This window comes from Chionomys nivalis, chromosome 15 (assembly GCF_950005125.1).
Source record: "Chionomys nivalis chromosome 15, mChiNiv1.1, whole genome shotgun sequence".
In the NCBI taxonomy this organism is placed as follows: Eukaryota; Metazoa; Chordata; class Mammalia; order Rodentia; family Cricetidae; genus Chionomys; species Chionomys nivalis.
Window position 1 is genome coordinate 49,734,275 of NC_080100.1, and position 16,914 is coordinate 49,751,188.

The 16,914-nt window shown below is 42.0% G+C and overlaps 1 protein-coding gene across 3 annotated transcripts in view; it reads left to right on the plus strand.

The window, feature by feature from the left end:
* Positions 1 to 16,914, plus strand: part of Iqgap2 (IQ motif containing GTPase activating protein 2) — a 293,513-nt gene that overhangs the window by 194,359 nt on the left and 82,240 nt on the right. For all 3 annotated transcript variants that reach the window (XM_057789481.1, XM_057789483.1, XM_057789482.1), the window contains 2 exons: positions 1,028 to 1,152; positions 10,660 to 10,823. In XM_057789481.1, coding sequence (XP_057645464.1) covers positions 1,028 to 1,152; positions 10,660 to 10,823 — 289 coding nt within the window. The remainder of the gene's footprint in view (positions 1 to 1,027; positions 1,153 to 10,659; positions 10,824 to 16,914) is intronic.

Genomic DNA, 16,914 nt, shown 5'->3' on the forward strand with positions numbered 1-16,914 from the left:
CCTATCTGCGACACCTGGGAGAGGCACATTTTAAGAACAGCTCTGTGTTTTTGAAGAGACTGGGGTCACAAGACTCTTGTCTGGGTTTCTTAGAGTTTTCTCACAAGCACTGAGGATTCTCCTTCCATGGTTCATTCTTGGATCATGGCCGACGGTGGGCCCGGAGAGCTGGTGTAACATAAAGATCGCATACTGCTCTCATAGAGGATGTAAAAGAAGACAGTTCGCAGCACCCCACCAGCCCTAGCTGCCTAGCATTCCAGCTCCAGGGCAGTTCAACACCTCTGGCCTCCACGGGCACTGGCACATATCCACACACAGGCACACATGCTTATGCATAATTTTAAAATAAAATAAATTTTAAAAAAGAAAAGTATCAATGCTATAAGTCTAGTATGTGCTGAAAAAGCTATACAAGACGCTTTCACCTGCCCAACTACTCTTTGTCTGACCACCTCAGGACTCTGTTATCAAACAGTGGGGTCACATCCTATGCTTCCAGTCAGGCCTGCTCACCCGTCCTCAATAAGTCAATTAAAAGAGTCAAATTAAAAGTGTAGAATAGGAGAAGAAGACTTATTCAATGTGGCCACAAAGAGATCCAGCAAAATCCCACGTTCATTTTGGAGGTCTTAAAGTGAAATCAAAGATTAGAGGGCCAAGTGTGTGCACATCTAACCGGTTTCAGTTAAGGTGTGGTCCTGCCCACCACTGACCCATCACCATCTGGCTTGAGTCCCATCCTGTAAGGGTGGTCTGGCAACTGTTAGAACTGTGCAAAATCTTTTCCAGGAGACAAGTTCCCCTTCTGGCTGACTCCTTTTCCTTCTGCCAGAATGAATTCCAGTTTCTTTGGGGTCCATTGTTTAAACAGTCTGTAGTCAGATTGAGACACAAAGTGTCTTCCCCTCTGCCGTGCCGGTTGCAGCATCTCCGTTCGGCCCATAGGTGAAACTTCAGATTTAGGGCATGAGCGAGGAATGAAAGAAGTCTGATGTGTGTGGCACCACTGTTTTCTCATACACAGGTATGCAGATGAGCTACTCTCTGTTAAACAAGAAGCGTTGTCTCAAGGGCAAGATACCTTAAGCTGGAATGAAATTCAGAATTGTATTGACATGATTAATGTCCAGATTCAAGAAGAAAATGACCGTAAGTATAGAGCAGTTTCCTTCTGTAACGAGCGGGAAAGCATGTGTGTGGACTTTGTATTCTCTGGATGAGCGCTGTGAGAGCTGGCTCATGGGGATATCCTATTAACTCAATGTACATGCATTGATTATGACAGATTTGTGCAAAGCACGTATAAAGAGGTAGAAAAATAGATTGATGCAAGTCCTAATTATTTATTGTTTTTACCTAAACTGTGCTTCTGTAGTTGCATGTCTAAGAAGACTTCATCTTTATTCTGACCTTTCATTTGCATGCTTCCAACCTAGGAATAAAAAGATGGAATATAATATCTGATCATATGGTCACATATCACGATAATTTGCTCTCTTTCTGAAATGATGAACCGGTATAAAAATGGGAGAATTCCAAGAGCACGTAGCCTGATGTCAGCCTGCTTCCTCCTCCTCCCTTTGGCTGACACAAACAGTGAAGGAAGGAAAGCTGAGTGACTCCAGTGGCTGCCATACTTCTGTAGCATGAATGAACAAGTTCAGGCTTCGGGCTGTCGTTTCCAACAAAAGGAAGGCCAAGCCTTGACTTGTTAGCAGCGATGGATTAGAACCAATCAAATCTCGGACCTCCCTTCTAGTCAAGGCTTTCCCTCTCCTTCCCTCCTTTTCCTCTTTCCTTCCTCCAACCTCTTCCTTTCTTCCTTTCTTTCTTTCTTCTTTGCTTTTTTTTTTTTTTTTTTTAATCACAAAGTTCTCACTATATAGTTCAGGCTGGCCTCAAATTGAAGATCCTCCTGCCTCCACTCCCCAGTGCTGGGGTTACAGGCATGAACCCATGCATGATCCAGCTTCAGCTTTTTTTTTTTTTTTTATTAGACACTGTGGGATTGATTTATGGGCTAGGCAGTGAGTTACTCTGATTAGCGCAGGTCAATACCACCTTGCCTTGGTCACCCCAAAGGACTCCAGTTTATTTGTAGGTACGTTTCTCTGCGTCTCAGTATTGGGGACACCATCTACATAGGGAACCCAGGCTTGAGAAGTCAGATGGCCATTCCCAGTCTCCTGCTCATCCCGCTATTTGTAAAGTCAGGTTTGAGGTGGCTTTTAGTGCCGCAACAGTTGGCTTCTCTAGCACGCTTGCTCTAGCTCACAGATAGAGCAGGCACTTGTCTCAAGCCTTAAGCTTTTTCGGTCTGGTGAGCTCTAGTGAGGTAGGTGTCAGATCTGGTTCCCCTAATACTGCATCTAACTCTGGAATACTGGAATCATCCGTGATTCTTTCAGTCAGCTACTCTTGGCTGTTTCCTGTGAGCACGCTGCCAAGTTTGCATTTTGTTATTCCGAGGTCATTTCCCCCTGGACTCCATCCCACTGAAACGGCATACCGCCTTCATGGCGTACAGTGGATTAGGATTTACCCACTGCTGTCTGTACACAGTCATGATTTTTGCCCTTTTCAAGCCCTGTGTATATCTAAACTTCTTTGGGGGCAGCTTAGTTTTCTGTTACCCCTCTCTGTGTTTCCTGGCCTTGAGGCATGTCTACAATCCGACACTTGATGAGCATGTTGGCTTGGGAGCTTGGGGCTCTTGACAGATGTTACTCTCGAGGGAAGCAGTGATTTGAGCGAAGGTTCAGCATCTTGGGAGTATAGGTGGTGGAAATCACTGGTGCTTGGTGTGTGTGTGTGTGTGTGTGTGTGTGTGTGTGTGTGTGTGTGTGTGTGGTTGCTGGTCCACTGTCCTCCTGCCCTCTTTTTAGACTCCCACATCTACGCTCTTGAGCTTCCTGCCACCCAATTATTAGGATTGCTTTCGTTAAGCAAAACGAATCATCAGGCACCATCATTGTGTTTTAACCCCTCTGAGGTTGTTTTGGGTGTTGTCTGGATATACTACCTACCCAAGTGAAGGTTTGCTAATTCCCCTGTGCCCACAGTTATTGCATTGTGTCCCTTGTCCTTCACACTGAGGAGTGCCATCCTCAGCCTCTACTGAGGACAGAAAAACAAGTGTTTAAGTAACTTAGACACTTGACCTTTTGTAAGCAGAAATTATCTGTAACTAAAGTCTCTTGACTGCTGTGGTCATTCCCACAATGCACCAGTGTCTTGTCATAGAGGGCACGGACTTATCACCAGGAAAAGTTATTTCAGATACTGCCCCCTTCCTAGCACTTGGGGACTTTAAATACATAGTATTTAATTTACCTGTGCTTTGGTTTGGTTGTTCTCTATCCTCTTGTTGAAATGAGGCATTTAAAAAAATTAACATTAAAGATCAGCATATAAAGTTTTAGATTCCTAATGGCATTATTCAAACATAATGTTTTTATTGCTCCTCTCCACTCCCCTCCATGCTCCACCTTTTGGCAGCTTCTTGCCCTAGCTTCCTTTCCACTTCATGCCTCATTTCCATCCCCGTTCTCAACATCGCTCTTATTTTTATTTAAAATTCCTGAAGTGCCATGTTTAATATCATATATTAAAAGGTACGTATTAATTAAGCTTTGGTTTACATACTAAAAAATGGGCTTCATTATGACATTTTCATCAGTGTGCTTTGAGACTCTCATCCCCTTTACACCTTCCCCACTTCCCCTCCCCCTCTCTTGGTAGTCCCCTTCCTCCCCTAAATGGTCTCCTGCTCTGCTTTCAAGATGTGGGCCGTCTATTAACCTTTAGACCTGGCCGGGCGGTGGTGGCGCACACCTTTAATCCCAGCACTCGGGAGGCAGAGGCAGGCAAATCTCTGTGAGTTCGAGACCAGCCTGGTCTACAAGAGCTAGTTCCAGGACAGGCTCCAAAAACCACAGAGAAACCCTGTCTCGAAAAACCAAAAAAAAAAAACAAAAAACAAAAACACCTTTAGACCTGTTTTCCCCCTTCTCATAGTTCCTTTCTTGTTCTGTATGTGAGACTAAAAAAAACCCTTTCGCATAAAAGTAAAACTTTTAAACGCCTTATTATGACCAAATGAGAGTTATATGATTACAGAGAGCTGGAGTCTTTGTGGGAATTATGAAAGAACAGTATCCTGGCCTTGTCCTCCACACCCACTCCATGTGTCTGAGGTCCACGCCTGTGTCTGACTGGTGACTCCCTGGGCCTGCAGCTAATAGAAGTGCTAAATGGGAGATGTATCCAATATCAGGCTGCTAAATATGTTCCCGGACTCTGATGTTCTGTTGATTTCTTCCTGGAAAAACCCACATTTCTCAACGAAACCACAGAGGAATATTATTTTTACCCACACAGCCTCCGCAAGAAAGTTTTCATATTTGAGTTGCTTTTAAAATTTGGTAAAGTGCCATTCCCTTATAGGTTACTCCATCCATTAGCTCAAGTATACGTGTTCTCCAGGAACACCCACTGTCCCCTGGACTGGAATGTCACAGCACCATGCATAGATCAAAGAAGTAGGTCATGGGCTCAGGCTCAGCAATCTGTTCATGTGGGATTTACCTTTTACATGTATAAACAGAAAAAGTGAGGCAGCTGTGCCCAAGGGGCTTCTGGGTAGGCTCTTTGGCTCCTGTGAGGTCACTCACTATGACGTCAGCAGCTTGTGTTGTTAGCTGCACTATCAAGAACTTAAGCAGTGATTTCCATCATGTCAGCCGGAGTGCACGCCTTGCCAGGTGACGGGCCCTTAGGATGTGTGTCCATCCTCTTTCTCACACTTGGTTCCGCTAAGATCATGTTTGGATGGGGTGTTTGAAGGTATTTAGAACAGCCTGACTGTGGGGGTGTCCAGTGAATGATGGGACATCTCCTGCACGCTCCAGTTTACATGTGGGACAGAATGAGAACAGTTACCCGGAACTTTTCACGACTTGCCTCATGCTTGAAAATATTTAATTTGGATGTTAAAGAAATAGAGTTGCTTTTTTATTATTATAATGGAATATCTCTAATCGTTTGAAAGGATTCCTTTCCCTCGTGGATAAATCCCTTTATTCCTAGCACAATGGTGTTTGTGAGGTCACCCATTAGAAAAATGTTAGCCTCATTTAAATGCCAGAATAGAGGTACATGTTTTTAAAACTTGGAGGTGTTGGGTTTTTATGGCTTATTATGTTTGTAAAGTGTCTTGGGATTATTTTTATGAAAAATAATAGACACAATAAGAATATTTGGCTGTTGCAGTGTGTTTCCTAACTTACTGCTAGGTGTTGTTAGTTTCTCTACCAGGTCTTTCCATCAGCACCAGAGTAGGCATCCAGTCCCCCATGCGTGTGTATGTATACGAGTGCATGTATGTATATGCGTACAATGTATGTGAGTATGTGTAGGTATATGAGTACACGTATTGTAGATGTATACCTACTTTTGTATATGGCTGCTGGGTGCTGGTTAATTTTTTTATAATATAGTAGTAATGAGGAGAGACCTTCTTCAGACATCCATTTTGCTTGTGGTTGTATAGCATTTTCACACTCCATCATCCAGCTTCTTTGGTTTTCATTCTAAGTCCTAATACATCCTGTGTTCTAAGATCTTTAATATGTTAGATATTATACCAACTAAACAAGAAGGTATGCTTAGCCCTCCCTTGCCGCATCCTTAAATTAGGGTTCAAGGCTAGTAATGTCTAATAGTAGGTAAATAATGCAAGAAATTCACTATTTATATTTGAACCTTATATGGAGCCTGCCTCTGTTTGCCAGCCATATGTGACTATTTAAAATGATCACAGCCAATGCTAATCGCTCCATAGTTACATGGCTGATGACGGCCATATTGCACAACACCACATGCGAAAAGGCCCACCCACCATTGCACAGACAACCACTGGACAGTGCTGAGCTGTGTGGATATCCATTCGACTTTTTCTTAATATTGTAGGAAATTGTTTGACTTTGAACTGTTAGTTTTAAGATCCTTTAACAGCTGCAAATACATATATATATATATATATATATATATATATATATATATATACATACAAAGAGCAGAATGTGTGCCTAAAACTCTGTGGTGTTTCATTTCCATTTCTGTCCATCTCTACATTAAACTTATCCTTTGATCCTCTCTCCTCATGTCTTGGTGGAGTGTCCAACATTTCAGAGTCATACCAAAAGTGGTTTCCTCTTGTTGTTCATTTGCAAAACTGTGCCTATTCTAAAAGTATGCATTTGTTGAAGTGAACGATGAGGCTGGGCAGATGCCTCAGCAAACTGGATCGTCCTCCAGATAATCCTGGCTGAATTCCTAGGGTCTCATCCGCAAGGCAGCTCATAGCCCCTTTTAACTTCAGTTCCAGGGAATGCAGTGTCATCTTCTGTCCTCCACGGGCACAGGGCATACATGTGGCACACAGACATACATGCAGGCAAAACATCCAGACACATGTCTTTAAGTCCATAGTGGCCTTTTGTGTCTGACTTTAAAAAATAAAACAACTCAATCACATTGTATTACACATTAGTATATTTTTATAATCCTTTCTAGGTCAAAGAATATGCAAGTCTATAGAGATACATTTGTTTATCCCTTTACTATTTGACATAAATTTAGATTGTTTCTGCTTTTTAGCTATTATAAAAAACATGCTGCCTTAAACCTTCAAGTTTTTATGTTGATCTGGGTTTTCAATTAGGTGTTTACAAACAGAATGGCCAGATCACATGATAATTTTATATTTAGTATTTTGTTTTTTTTAAAGCCTGGCTATGATGCCCAGTTTTAAAGGCAGTGCTGAAGATTGAATCCCAGACTTCATGCATGCGACATAAGCACTCCAATGTGCCAAGCTGCAACCCAACCCCTCCAACTGAAGGTTTTTTTTTATTTTATTGATATTTATTGAGCTCTACATTTTTCTCTGCTCCCTTTCCTGCCTCTCCTCTTCCCCCTTCAATCCTCCCCCAAGGTCCCCATGCTCCCAATTTACTCAGGAAATCTTGTATTTTTCTACTTTCTACTTCCCATGTAGATTAGATCTATGTAAGTCTCTCTTAGTGTCCACATTGCTGTCCAAGTTCTCTGGGATTGTGGTTTGTAGGCTGGCTTTCTTTGCTTTATGTTTAAAAACCACCTATGAGTGAGTACATGTGATAATTGTCTTTCTGTGTCTGGGTTACCTCACTCAAAATAATGTTTTCTAGCTCCATCCATTTTCCTGCAAAATTCAAGCTGTCGTTATTTTTTCTGCTGTGTAGTATTCCATTGTGTAAGTAAGTGTACCACATTTTTCTTATCCATTCTTCGATTGAGGGTCATTTAGGTTGTTTCCATATTCTGGCTATGACAAACAACGCTGCTATGAACATAGTTGAGCACATGTCCTTGTGGCACATACAATTGAGCATCCTTTGGATATATACCCAAAAGTGGTATTACTGGGTCTTGAGGAAGGTTGTTTCTTAATTTTCTGAGAAATCACCACACTGACATCCAAAGTAGTTGTACCAGCTTGCAGTCTCACCAGCAATGCAGAAGTGTTCCCTTTTCCCCACAACCTCTCCAGCATAAGTTTCATCAGTGTTTTTGATCTTGGCCATTCTTACAGGTGTAAGATGGAATCTCAGAGTTGTTTTGATTTGCATTTCTCTGATGACTAAGGATGTTGAACATTTCCTTAAGTGTCTTTTAGCCATTTTAGATTCCTCTGTTGAGAGTTCTCTGTTTAGGTCTCTACTCCATTTTTTTATTGGATTATGTGATCTTTTGTGTCCAATTTCTTGAGTTCTTTGTATATTTTGGAGATCAGACCTCTGTCTGACATGGGGTTAGTGAAGATCTTTTCCCATTCTGTAGGCTGTTGTTTTGTCTTGTTGACCATGTTCTTTGCTTTACAGTAGCTTTTCAGTTTCAGGAGGTCCCATTTATTAATTGTTTCTTTCTCTCAATGTCTGTGCTGCTGGGGTTATATTTAGGAAGTGGTTCCCTCTGCCAATGCGTTCAAGTGTACTTCCCACTTTCTCTTCTGTAAGGTTCAGTGTGGCTGGCTTTATGTTAAGGTATTTGATCCATTTGGACTTGAGTTTTGTGCATGGCGATAGATATGGGTCTCTTTTCATTCTTCTACATGTTGATATCCAGTTATGCCAGCACCACTTGTTAAATATGCTTTCTTTTTTCCATTTGATATTTTTTGCTTCTTTATCAAAGATCAGGTATTCAAAGATGTGTGGATTGATATCTGGGTCTTCTTTTCAGTTCCATTGTTCCTCCTGTCGGTTCTTATGCCAATACCAGGCTGTTTTTAGTACTGTAGCTCTGTAGTAGAGTTTGAAGTCAGGGATGGTGATGCCTCCAGAAGTTCTTTTATTGCAAAGGATTGTTTTGGCTATCCTGGGTTTTTTGCTTTTCCAAATGAAGTTAAATACCGTTCTTTCGAGGTCTTTGAAGAATTTTGATGGGATTTTGATGGACATTGCGTTGAATCTGTAGATTGCTTTTGGTAAGATTACCATTTTTACTATGTTAATTCTGTCTACCCAAGAGGTCTTTCCACTTTCTGGTGCCTTCTTCAATTTCTTTCTTCAAAGATTTAAAGTTCTTGTCATATAAGTCTTCCACTTGTTTAGTAAGAATTACTCCGAGATATTTTATGCTGTTTGTGGCTATTGTGAAGGGTGTTGATTCTCTAATTTCTTCCCCAGCCCTTTTATCATCTGTGTACAGGAGGGCTACTGATTTTTTTAGTTAATCTTGTATCCTGCTACATTGCTGAAAGTGTTTATGAGTTGTAGCAGTTCCTTGGTAGAATTTTTGGGATCACTTATGTAAACTATCATATCATCAGCAAACAGTGAGAGTTTGACTTCTTTTCCAATTTGTATCCCCTTGATCTCCCTTTGGTGTCTTATTGCTCTAACTAGGGCCTCAAGAACTATATTGAATAGATATGGAGAGAGTGAGCAACCATATTTAGTATTTTGAAAGGTGCTAAATTGTTCTCCAATATGTCTGTACCACTTCCCATCCCCACCTACAGTGCAGACAAGTTCCTATTACTCAAGAATTACCATCACTTCTTATGGTTGGTATTTTATTACAGCAATTCTAGTGATTAAAAAATGAAATCTGTGATTTGCCTTCATTCTAATTACTAATATATTGTGTGTTTCTTCATTTACTTATTGAATTTGTGTGTCATCATTATATAAATGCACATTTAAATCCTGCACCCATTTTAAATTAATGTTACTGTCTTTTGATTATTGAATTATAGGAGCTTTTTATAAATACCGCATATTTGTCTTGTTGGATTTGGATAGTTGCAAATAGTTTGCCCCATTCTTGAACTTGCCCTTTAATTTTCTTTGATAGAGAACTTCCAAGCCCAAAAGGTTTAATTTTGACAAAATCCTATGTACTTACAGTTTTTCTTTCTTTGGGTTCTTGATACAATAGCTAAAAAGATAATTACTCATAAGATGTATTCCTATGTTTTCTTCTAAGAATTATATAACTTCTAGTTTTAGTCTTTACATCTAGGTCCAGGTTCTATTTTGAGTTCATTTGTGGACAGGATTTGAAGTATGGGTCCAACTTCATTCATACACATGTGGGTAGCTAGTTGACCCAGCACTGTTTTCTTTTAGCAATAGTCTTTGTAGACTTTTGTTTTTGCACCCTTGTCTAAAAAGTAATTGGCCATAAGTGGAAGGGCCCATTTCTAGATCCCCGATTCTGTTCTGCACATTTATATGGCTTTCCTCATGCCAGGACTCGATAAAATTAGTCACTGACTGGGTAATAAATTTTGAAATGGGGACAGAACCCCCAGCTCTTAAGATTCAGACATAATACTGGCCCCTGTCAGCTGGCAGGATGAATCCATTTTCCTCTTTTTTCAGGATTGCTTTGTTGGTTGTTGTTCCTTGTGTTTTATGTACATTGGGGGTCAGTTTATTACATTCTGTTTTCTGAAAAGACTCCTGGGTTTCTATAGGCATTATCCTGGAACAGGTCAATTTAAGGAGCCTTTCTTCTTTCTTTCTTTCTTTCTTTCTTTCTTTCTTTCTTTCTTTCTTTCTTTCTTTCCCTTCCTTCCTTTTTTCCTCCTTTCTTTCTTTCTCTTTTCTTTCCTTCCTTTCTTTTCTTATTTATTCATTCATTCAATGCATCCAGACCACAGCCTCCCCTGGTCCCCTCCTCCCAGTTCACCCTGCTTGAGGAGTAGTCCTTCCTTCACAACACTGTCTTCAACCTGCAGCCATGAGATGCCTTCCCCTGGGTTTTGGTTGCCACTAACTTGTTTCCTAGTTTTTGGTATACATGTGTTGTGTTTCTTAAATCATCCCTGAGTGTGCATGACTTTGACACTGAAATGAATTTGTGGTTAGAATCTATTATGAATTGAATTTTAAAATGCAATTTATTTATTTATTTAATTTGTTTAATTAATTAATTTCACTTTAAAATGTACATTGGATGCATGTAGAAATGCAATTGATGCTGTGAATTCACCTTATATTTTATCTCCAGCCTTCCCATGTTTGCTTTTAGCTCTCTGTAGCATGTAACACGAGAGAATGTGTAACGTGCTGTGACTTAGAAAACTTGCTCCTCTTTCTGCAGGAATGGTGGCTCTCGGGTACATCAATGAAGCCATCGATGAAGGGAACCCTCTGAAGACATTAGATACCTTGCTGCTACCCACCGCCAACATCAGAGATGTGGACCCAGATTGTGCCCAGCACTACCAGGATGTTTTGTTCCATACGAAATCCCAGAAACTCCTGGTACGTTCTAGAATGTAGACATTTGCAAGAGGGAAGACTTTTGATCTGTTTGTCATAAATCTGATGAGCTTCTTATCCCAGTGAATGAGGATAGAAACAGCAACGCTGTTTTCCTGGAGCCGAACATTAGAGAAAAGTCCAGACCCAGAGCGATCGCTTCTTCTCCTCCACTGAATATGCAGTTGTAGGTGAAGTCTTATCCAGAGTGCAGTTCCTTGGCCATTTCCATGCCATGCACAACATCTGGTGGGGGCAGGGACTGCAGAGGACACATGATGCTATTTGAAAGTTTTCTGTCCTTATAGTCCAGATGGTAAGGAACTTGCTGGTGCATCACTGTTTCATAGGGAGAGCAGGAGAAAATCAGGGTTGAGATATTGTGCTCAGAACCTTGAGAAGTTGCCATGGAGACAGAACAGTAACTGTTTCTAAAGGAGAAAGAAGAGGTGGTTGGGCAGGTGGGTGAGGAGGTTGGTGCCCGATGGATGATAGCCTTATGCTGTGTTCTGAGCATGGGAGGGCACTTGCCTGGAGTCCTCTTGAAGAGCAGTGATGTTATTTACATCTGAATTTACACTGAGGGGGTCTCAGGAAGACTTAATGCTCTTGGAAAGATACTGGGCTGAGTGTTGAGACTTAAAGGACCTGTTGCCCAAGAATGGAAGTGATGCTGCCAGGTACATTAGCCATTTCTGTCATCCATATTCTCAGGTGCAAACCCGCTGGGAGGAGTGGGTAGCTCCCCCCACATACACCTTCAGAGCCCAGGATCTGCCCCCTCTGAAGCAGGAAAAGCTCTCTGCTTAGAGCACGTGTGGACCGAGCATCTCCTGTTTGCAGGCATGACAGTGGTAGTTAAGCATCTCTTGTTTAATTCTCATAATAGCCCTGAATCATTTCACCATCATCACGAGTTCTGAGATAATGAACCAGGAGTTAAATAACTGTGTCCATGGCAGACAGCAAAATAACAGCATTGAGAGAGAAGTTGCTTGCCTTGGAGACAGGCAGGCACCATTTAGATCCTGGCTAACTGACCTTAGAGAGACCGCTGTATCTCCATATGCTCATTTTCACATGCATAAAATTAGAATCATACCTGCCCTGAAGTATTACAAAATGAGTTAAACAAGAATACGAGATACATACATGTGTTGTTATATGGCAGTATATTAATAATATTGTAAATGCATGCATTTGTTTTTATTTTTTAAGATTTCTCTTGTTTTTAATTATGTGCATCTGCATGTCGATGTGAGTCCATGCGTGCAGAGAATGTACTCGGAGACCAGAGGTGTTGGATTCCCCTGGAAGCAGAGCTGCAGGTAGTTGTGAGCTGCCTGATGAGGGTGCTAGAAACCCAACTCTGGCCTTCTGGAAGAGTAGCCAAGGCTTGTAACTGCTGAGCCATCTCTCCAGCCCTGGGTATATGGTTTTTGTGTGTATGTGTGTAGCTATAGCATTTACTATAGAGTCCAACACAAAACAAACAGCAGCCTGTTTGAGTATTATTGAAGACTCCTGTGGTTGCTTCCCTGCCCTCTTTGAAAGGTGATTGCCATGACTGTGCACCTGACTGGGAAACACATACAATTGGTATTAAGACAGGTGGGGAAAGATGCTCCTTACAGCAAGAAGACCAAAAATGACCTTAATAGATTAGTTTTCCATGGCACTGCTGGGGATCAAACCTACCAGGCATGTGCCCTTCTTCCACTAAGCTGTGACCCCAGCCACAATCCATAATTTTTCTCTCATCCTGGTCTTTTTTATCAAAAGAGGGAGAGGGAGGGAGGGAGGGAGGGAGGGAGGGAAGGAAGGAAGGAAGGAAGGAAGGAAGGAAGGAAGGAAGGAAGGAAGGAAGGAAGGAAGGAAGGGAAATCTGATTCTGTTCCTTCAGCTGAGTCTTTGTGTATTGGTTTTTGTTTGCTTTTTTCTTAATCTCTACTAGGTTCCTAGAAAATTACAATGTACATACTTGAGGTCGTTTCTATGTATTGCCTTCCCACGATCTAGCCTTGGGAAATAATAGGAATAAAAAGATATTGCTGCATTACAGTATGAAGTAAAGATTGTCCCAAAGCATACAGCTATTAAAGGGTATAGTGAGTGGCAGCATCATGGAACGGATACAAAGGCTCATCAGAGAGAGTGAGAACAGGGGAGTGGCTATGGAAGTTTCTAGATATTCTGTATAAGCACCAAGTTTTCTTTGTGTTGAGACTGAGTAATGAACATGGTAGCATATACTTAGCAAAGCACATTTTCTATGTCTGTCCCCTGGAGAAAGTGAATCACGAGCAATTTAAAATTGAAAGCTTTATTTGACACTTAAATTTTACCCTCATTAAAATTTGTATTTGTTAGCCAGGTGGTGGTGGCGCACGCCTTTAATCCCAGCACTTGGGAGGCAGAGGCAGGCGGATCTCTGAGTTTGAGGCCAGCCTGGTCTACAAGAGCCAGTTCCAGGATAGACTCCAAAGCTACAGAGAAACCCTGTTTTGAAAAAAACAAAAACAAAAAAAATTTGGATTTGTTCTTGATGGTTACATACACACACACAAATTAAGTGTGCCTTTTTTTGAATAAAAAAATAAGAAGCAAAGAAAGGACATGACTACCCCAGGTGTGGTGGAGGAGGAAGTTTATTACACAGATGTGGAGAGCACAGTCAGAAGCAGGGACATCTGGGAAAGTCCAGGGTGAACATGGCTAGACTGAGCTGTGCCATGTGAGGGGAGGGGGTAGGGAGAGGGAGGAACCAGGTGCAGCAGCCAAGAGACCCAAAAAGAGTAGACTAGAAGACCAGATAACCAAAATGGTTAGATTATATAAGGAAGGGCAGCTGGGGGAATTTAGGGTAGGGGGTGGGGTGTGCCAGCCAGGAGGACCCCATATCAGGTAGAGACTGAAGGATTCAGGGAGAATCCGAAGGCCAGGTCTACTTTGATATATTAAGTAGGCACCTTGACTGTTTGTCCTGGGTATGAAACCTAATACTTTGTTGTTTTGGATTTGGTTTTCTTGTTTGGTTGGTTGGTTTGGTTTATATTTGTTTTCATGTGTTTTTGAGACGGGGCCTTACTATATAAGTAGAACTCGCTGTGTAGACCAGGCTGGCCTCCAGCTCACAGAGATCCACATGCGTCTGCCTCCCAAGTGCTGGGATTACAGATGTGTGCCACCATGCCGGATTTGTGTGTGCTTTCAACTAGTAAATATTGTCCTGTTCCACCATGACAAACTAGTGCAGTTAATGACTCAGCTCTCAAAATGAATTCCTTTTTCTGAAGTTTTTAGACTCTTAAAGCTTGCTTTTGATTGATTTTAATTGCTTAAGATTTATCTGACGTTTACTTCATTACACTTATTTATGTCTTTTATTTGTGTGTGAGTGCCATACTTCCTGTAGAGTCAGGGGGTAACCTGCAGGTGTCGGTTCTCTTCTTGCACAGGGTGGGTTAAGGAGATCACACATGTCACATTTGGTAGCAAGTGTCACCCACTGAGCTGTCTTGTAGCCTTGTGAAGTCTTTTAATGCAATGCTTTTGTACAAGTATCTATTGTTCGTTGAGCAATCCCCCATACCTGCTATCAGCTCTGACCCTCCCCTTCCCCTTTGTCCTCCTCAGACATCCGCCCCTGTCATTTTATACACGCACATATACACGACTTTGCTTCTTTGTATAAAATCTCATCCCCACAAAGGGTGAGAGAGAGAAAAAAATATATTTTTTCTGTATATTCTGAGATGGCCTAATTTGCTTAATATGATGATCTCCAGATGTTCTCATTTTCCTGCAAATGGCATGGCTTCCTCCTCTAAGGGTAAAAATGCTTGCTAGGAAGGGACGCTTTCTCCCGAGCTTGCCTTAACCACTCCTCTGTTGCTGAGCTCCTGCCAGGTTCTGTATTTAGCCGATGTGAATGATGCCTGTAGGGAACTTGGGCAGGCAAGGGTCCCTGTGAGGTGTGGACCTGGAGGCCTTTGGGTCAATGCATGTCCAAGTTTGATGAAACAAGAAGCTATAGATATTCTCGACAATGTTCGCTTAAAATGTATTTTTATTGTTTAGTGAATTATAACAAGTCTTACAGCTTCAGCCCAGCAATACTGCTTGCTCAGAGGTTCCCTCAAGTCCATGTTTAGTCACTAGTGATGCTCTCCCCCCCCCCCCATTAGCCACTGATATCACTTCTCCCATTCGTTCCCTCGGGTAAGGGAAATGGCTTATCTACAGGAATAATCTAGAGATTTATAATATAATACCATTTCCCATTAAAACAAAGGGGGTGGAAGTAGCTGGAGACATTATTTAAATTGCTAAATGGCAAGGTGGTGTGCTAACACAGGCCTTTAATCCCAGCACTCAGGAGCCAGAGGCAGTCGGATCTCTGTGAGTTTGAGGCCAGCCTGGTCTACAAGAACTAGTTCCAGGACAGGAGCCAAAGCTACACAGAGAAACCCTGTCTCAAAAAACAAAACAAAAAAACAAATAAATTGCTAAATGACTTTATGAGCGTATTTCTGTTTAGCTTCCTTATTTTTGTAAACAAGTCTAATCAGAAATGATGTCATCTCATGTCATATGGGATATGCTGGCTTGTCAGATTGCACTGAGTAGACCTCTGTGCGGCTTGGATGCATTGGGGTTTTATTCTGTCATTCAGCCACATGCTATACAAAGGATGAAGCTGACCCCACAGGGCATGACCCTGGAATGACCACGAGAACCTCAAAGTGGGGAGGACAGACACCCCCTTCTCCAGCATCCCTCCCAGGCGGCTTCTGGGACCCCTGCAGACACTGAGTTGCGCAGATTCCGAATCCCTGTAGCAATGCTACTGTACTTGGCTACGGCCCCTTCGCATCCTCTCATTCATTTCACATCACTTCTGGATGACCGTAGCAACGCTTAATCCAGTGGAGATGCTGTATAAAGAATAATGCAGGATAAATGCTGCCCAAAGACGCTGTGTTGTGTCAGGAATAAGAAAAGTCCATTCATGTTCAGCTCATAGGACTCTTTTCACACAAGTGTTTTTGATCTGTGGTTGTTTGAATCTGCAGGTGTGATGCTTGTAGGTACAGAGATCTTGTGACATAGAAAACTTAATAGTCATATGTAAATGAGTTTAGCAGGCTTGTTTGTATAGAAGGGCCATAATTATCAGAAAGTGCTCTAGAAACCCAGATGAAGAAAATGGCACTTTTAGTTTGAGAGTAAAGGAAGAACAGTCCTTTAAAGATGTGGGAAGCAGAACAGATTAGAGCAGAGATGCTAGAATGGGCTTTCACGGGGGCAGCGGGAAAGGGAAGGAAAGACGGGTGGTAAAGCCAGCAGGCCCAGTGCATGGCTTCACAGGCCACGTTAGGGAACTGACTAGGAAAGCCACCCTCGGGTTTATCACTTTAGGAGCCGTGCGGGGTCAAGGGAAGTGTTTGCCTGATGTATTCAAGAAGATACTCAGAGGTGAAGTGAAGGCTGGGCTGGCGGTGAGGACAGCCGTTTAAGGCAGAGGTGGAATGAAGACAAGTTCCCAGCGAGGGACAGGGTAACTGCTCAAAGAACCACAAGTAATGCTAAATCCCCAGAATGTCAGTCACTGGAGGAAAGGGGGAATTTAAAGCCTGGAGAATAAGGGAGGCAAATAGAAATCTGTCAGTTGTCATAAGGAGAATAATGATAGTTTTGCTTAAGATTAAGGCATTCTTAAAATACTGGCAAAGTATTTTTAATTCTAATAATTTTTTTTTCTTGGTTTTTCGAGACAGGGTTTCTCTGTAGCTTTGGTGCCTGTCCCGGAACTAGCTCTTGTAGACCAGGCTGGCCTCGAACTCCCAGAGATCCGCCTGCCTCTGCCTCCCGAGTGCTGGGATTAAAGGCATGCGCCACCGCCCGGCTTAATCCTAATAATTTTACAACATTTGATGTTTGAAGCACTATTTCATAGAAGCTTTGAAATGGAACTCTTGCCAGGCCTGGTGATACATGCCTTTAATCCCAGCACTCAAGAAGCAGAGGCAGGTAGATCTCAGTTTTTTTGAGGTCAATCTAGTCTAGAGAGTTCTGCGCTAGCCAAGACCCT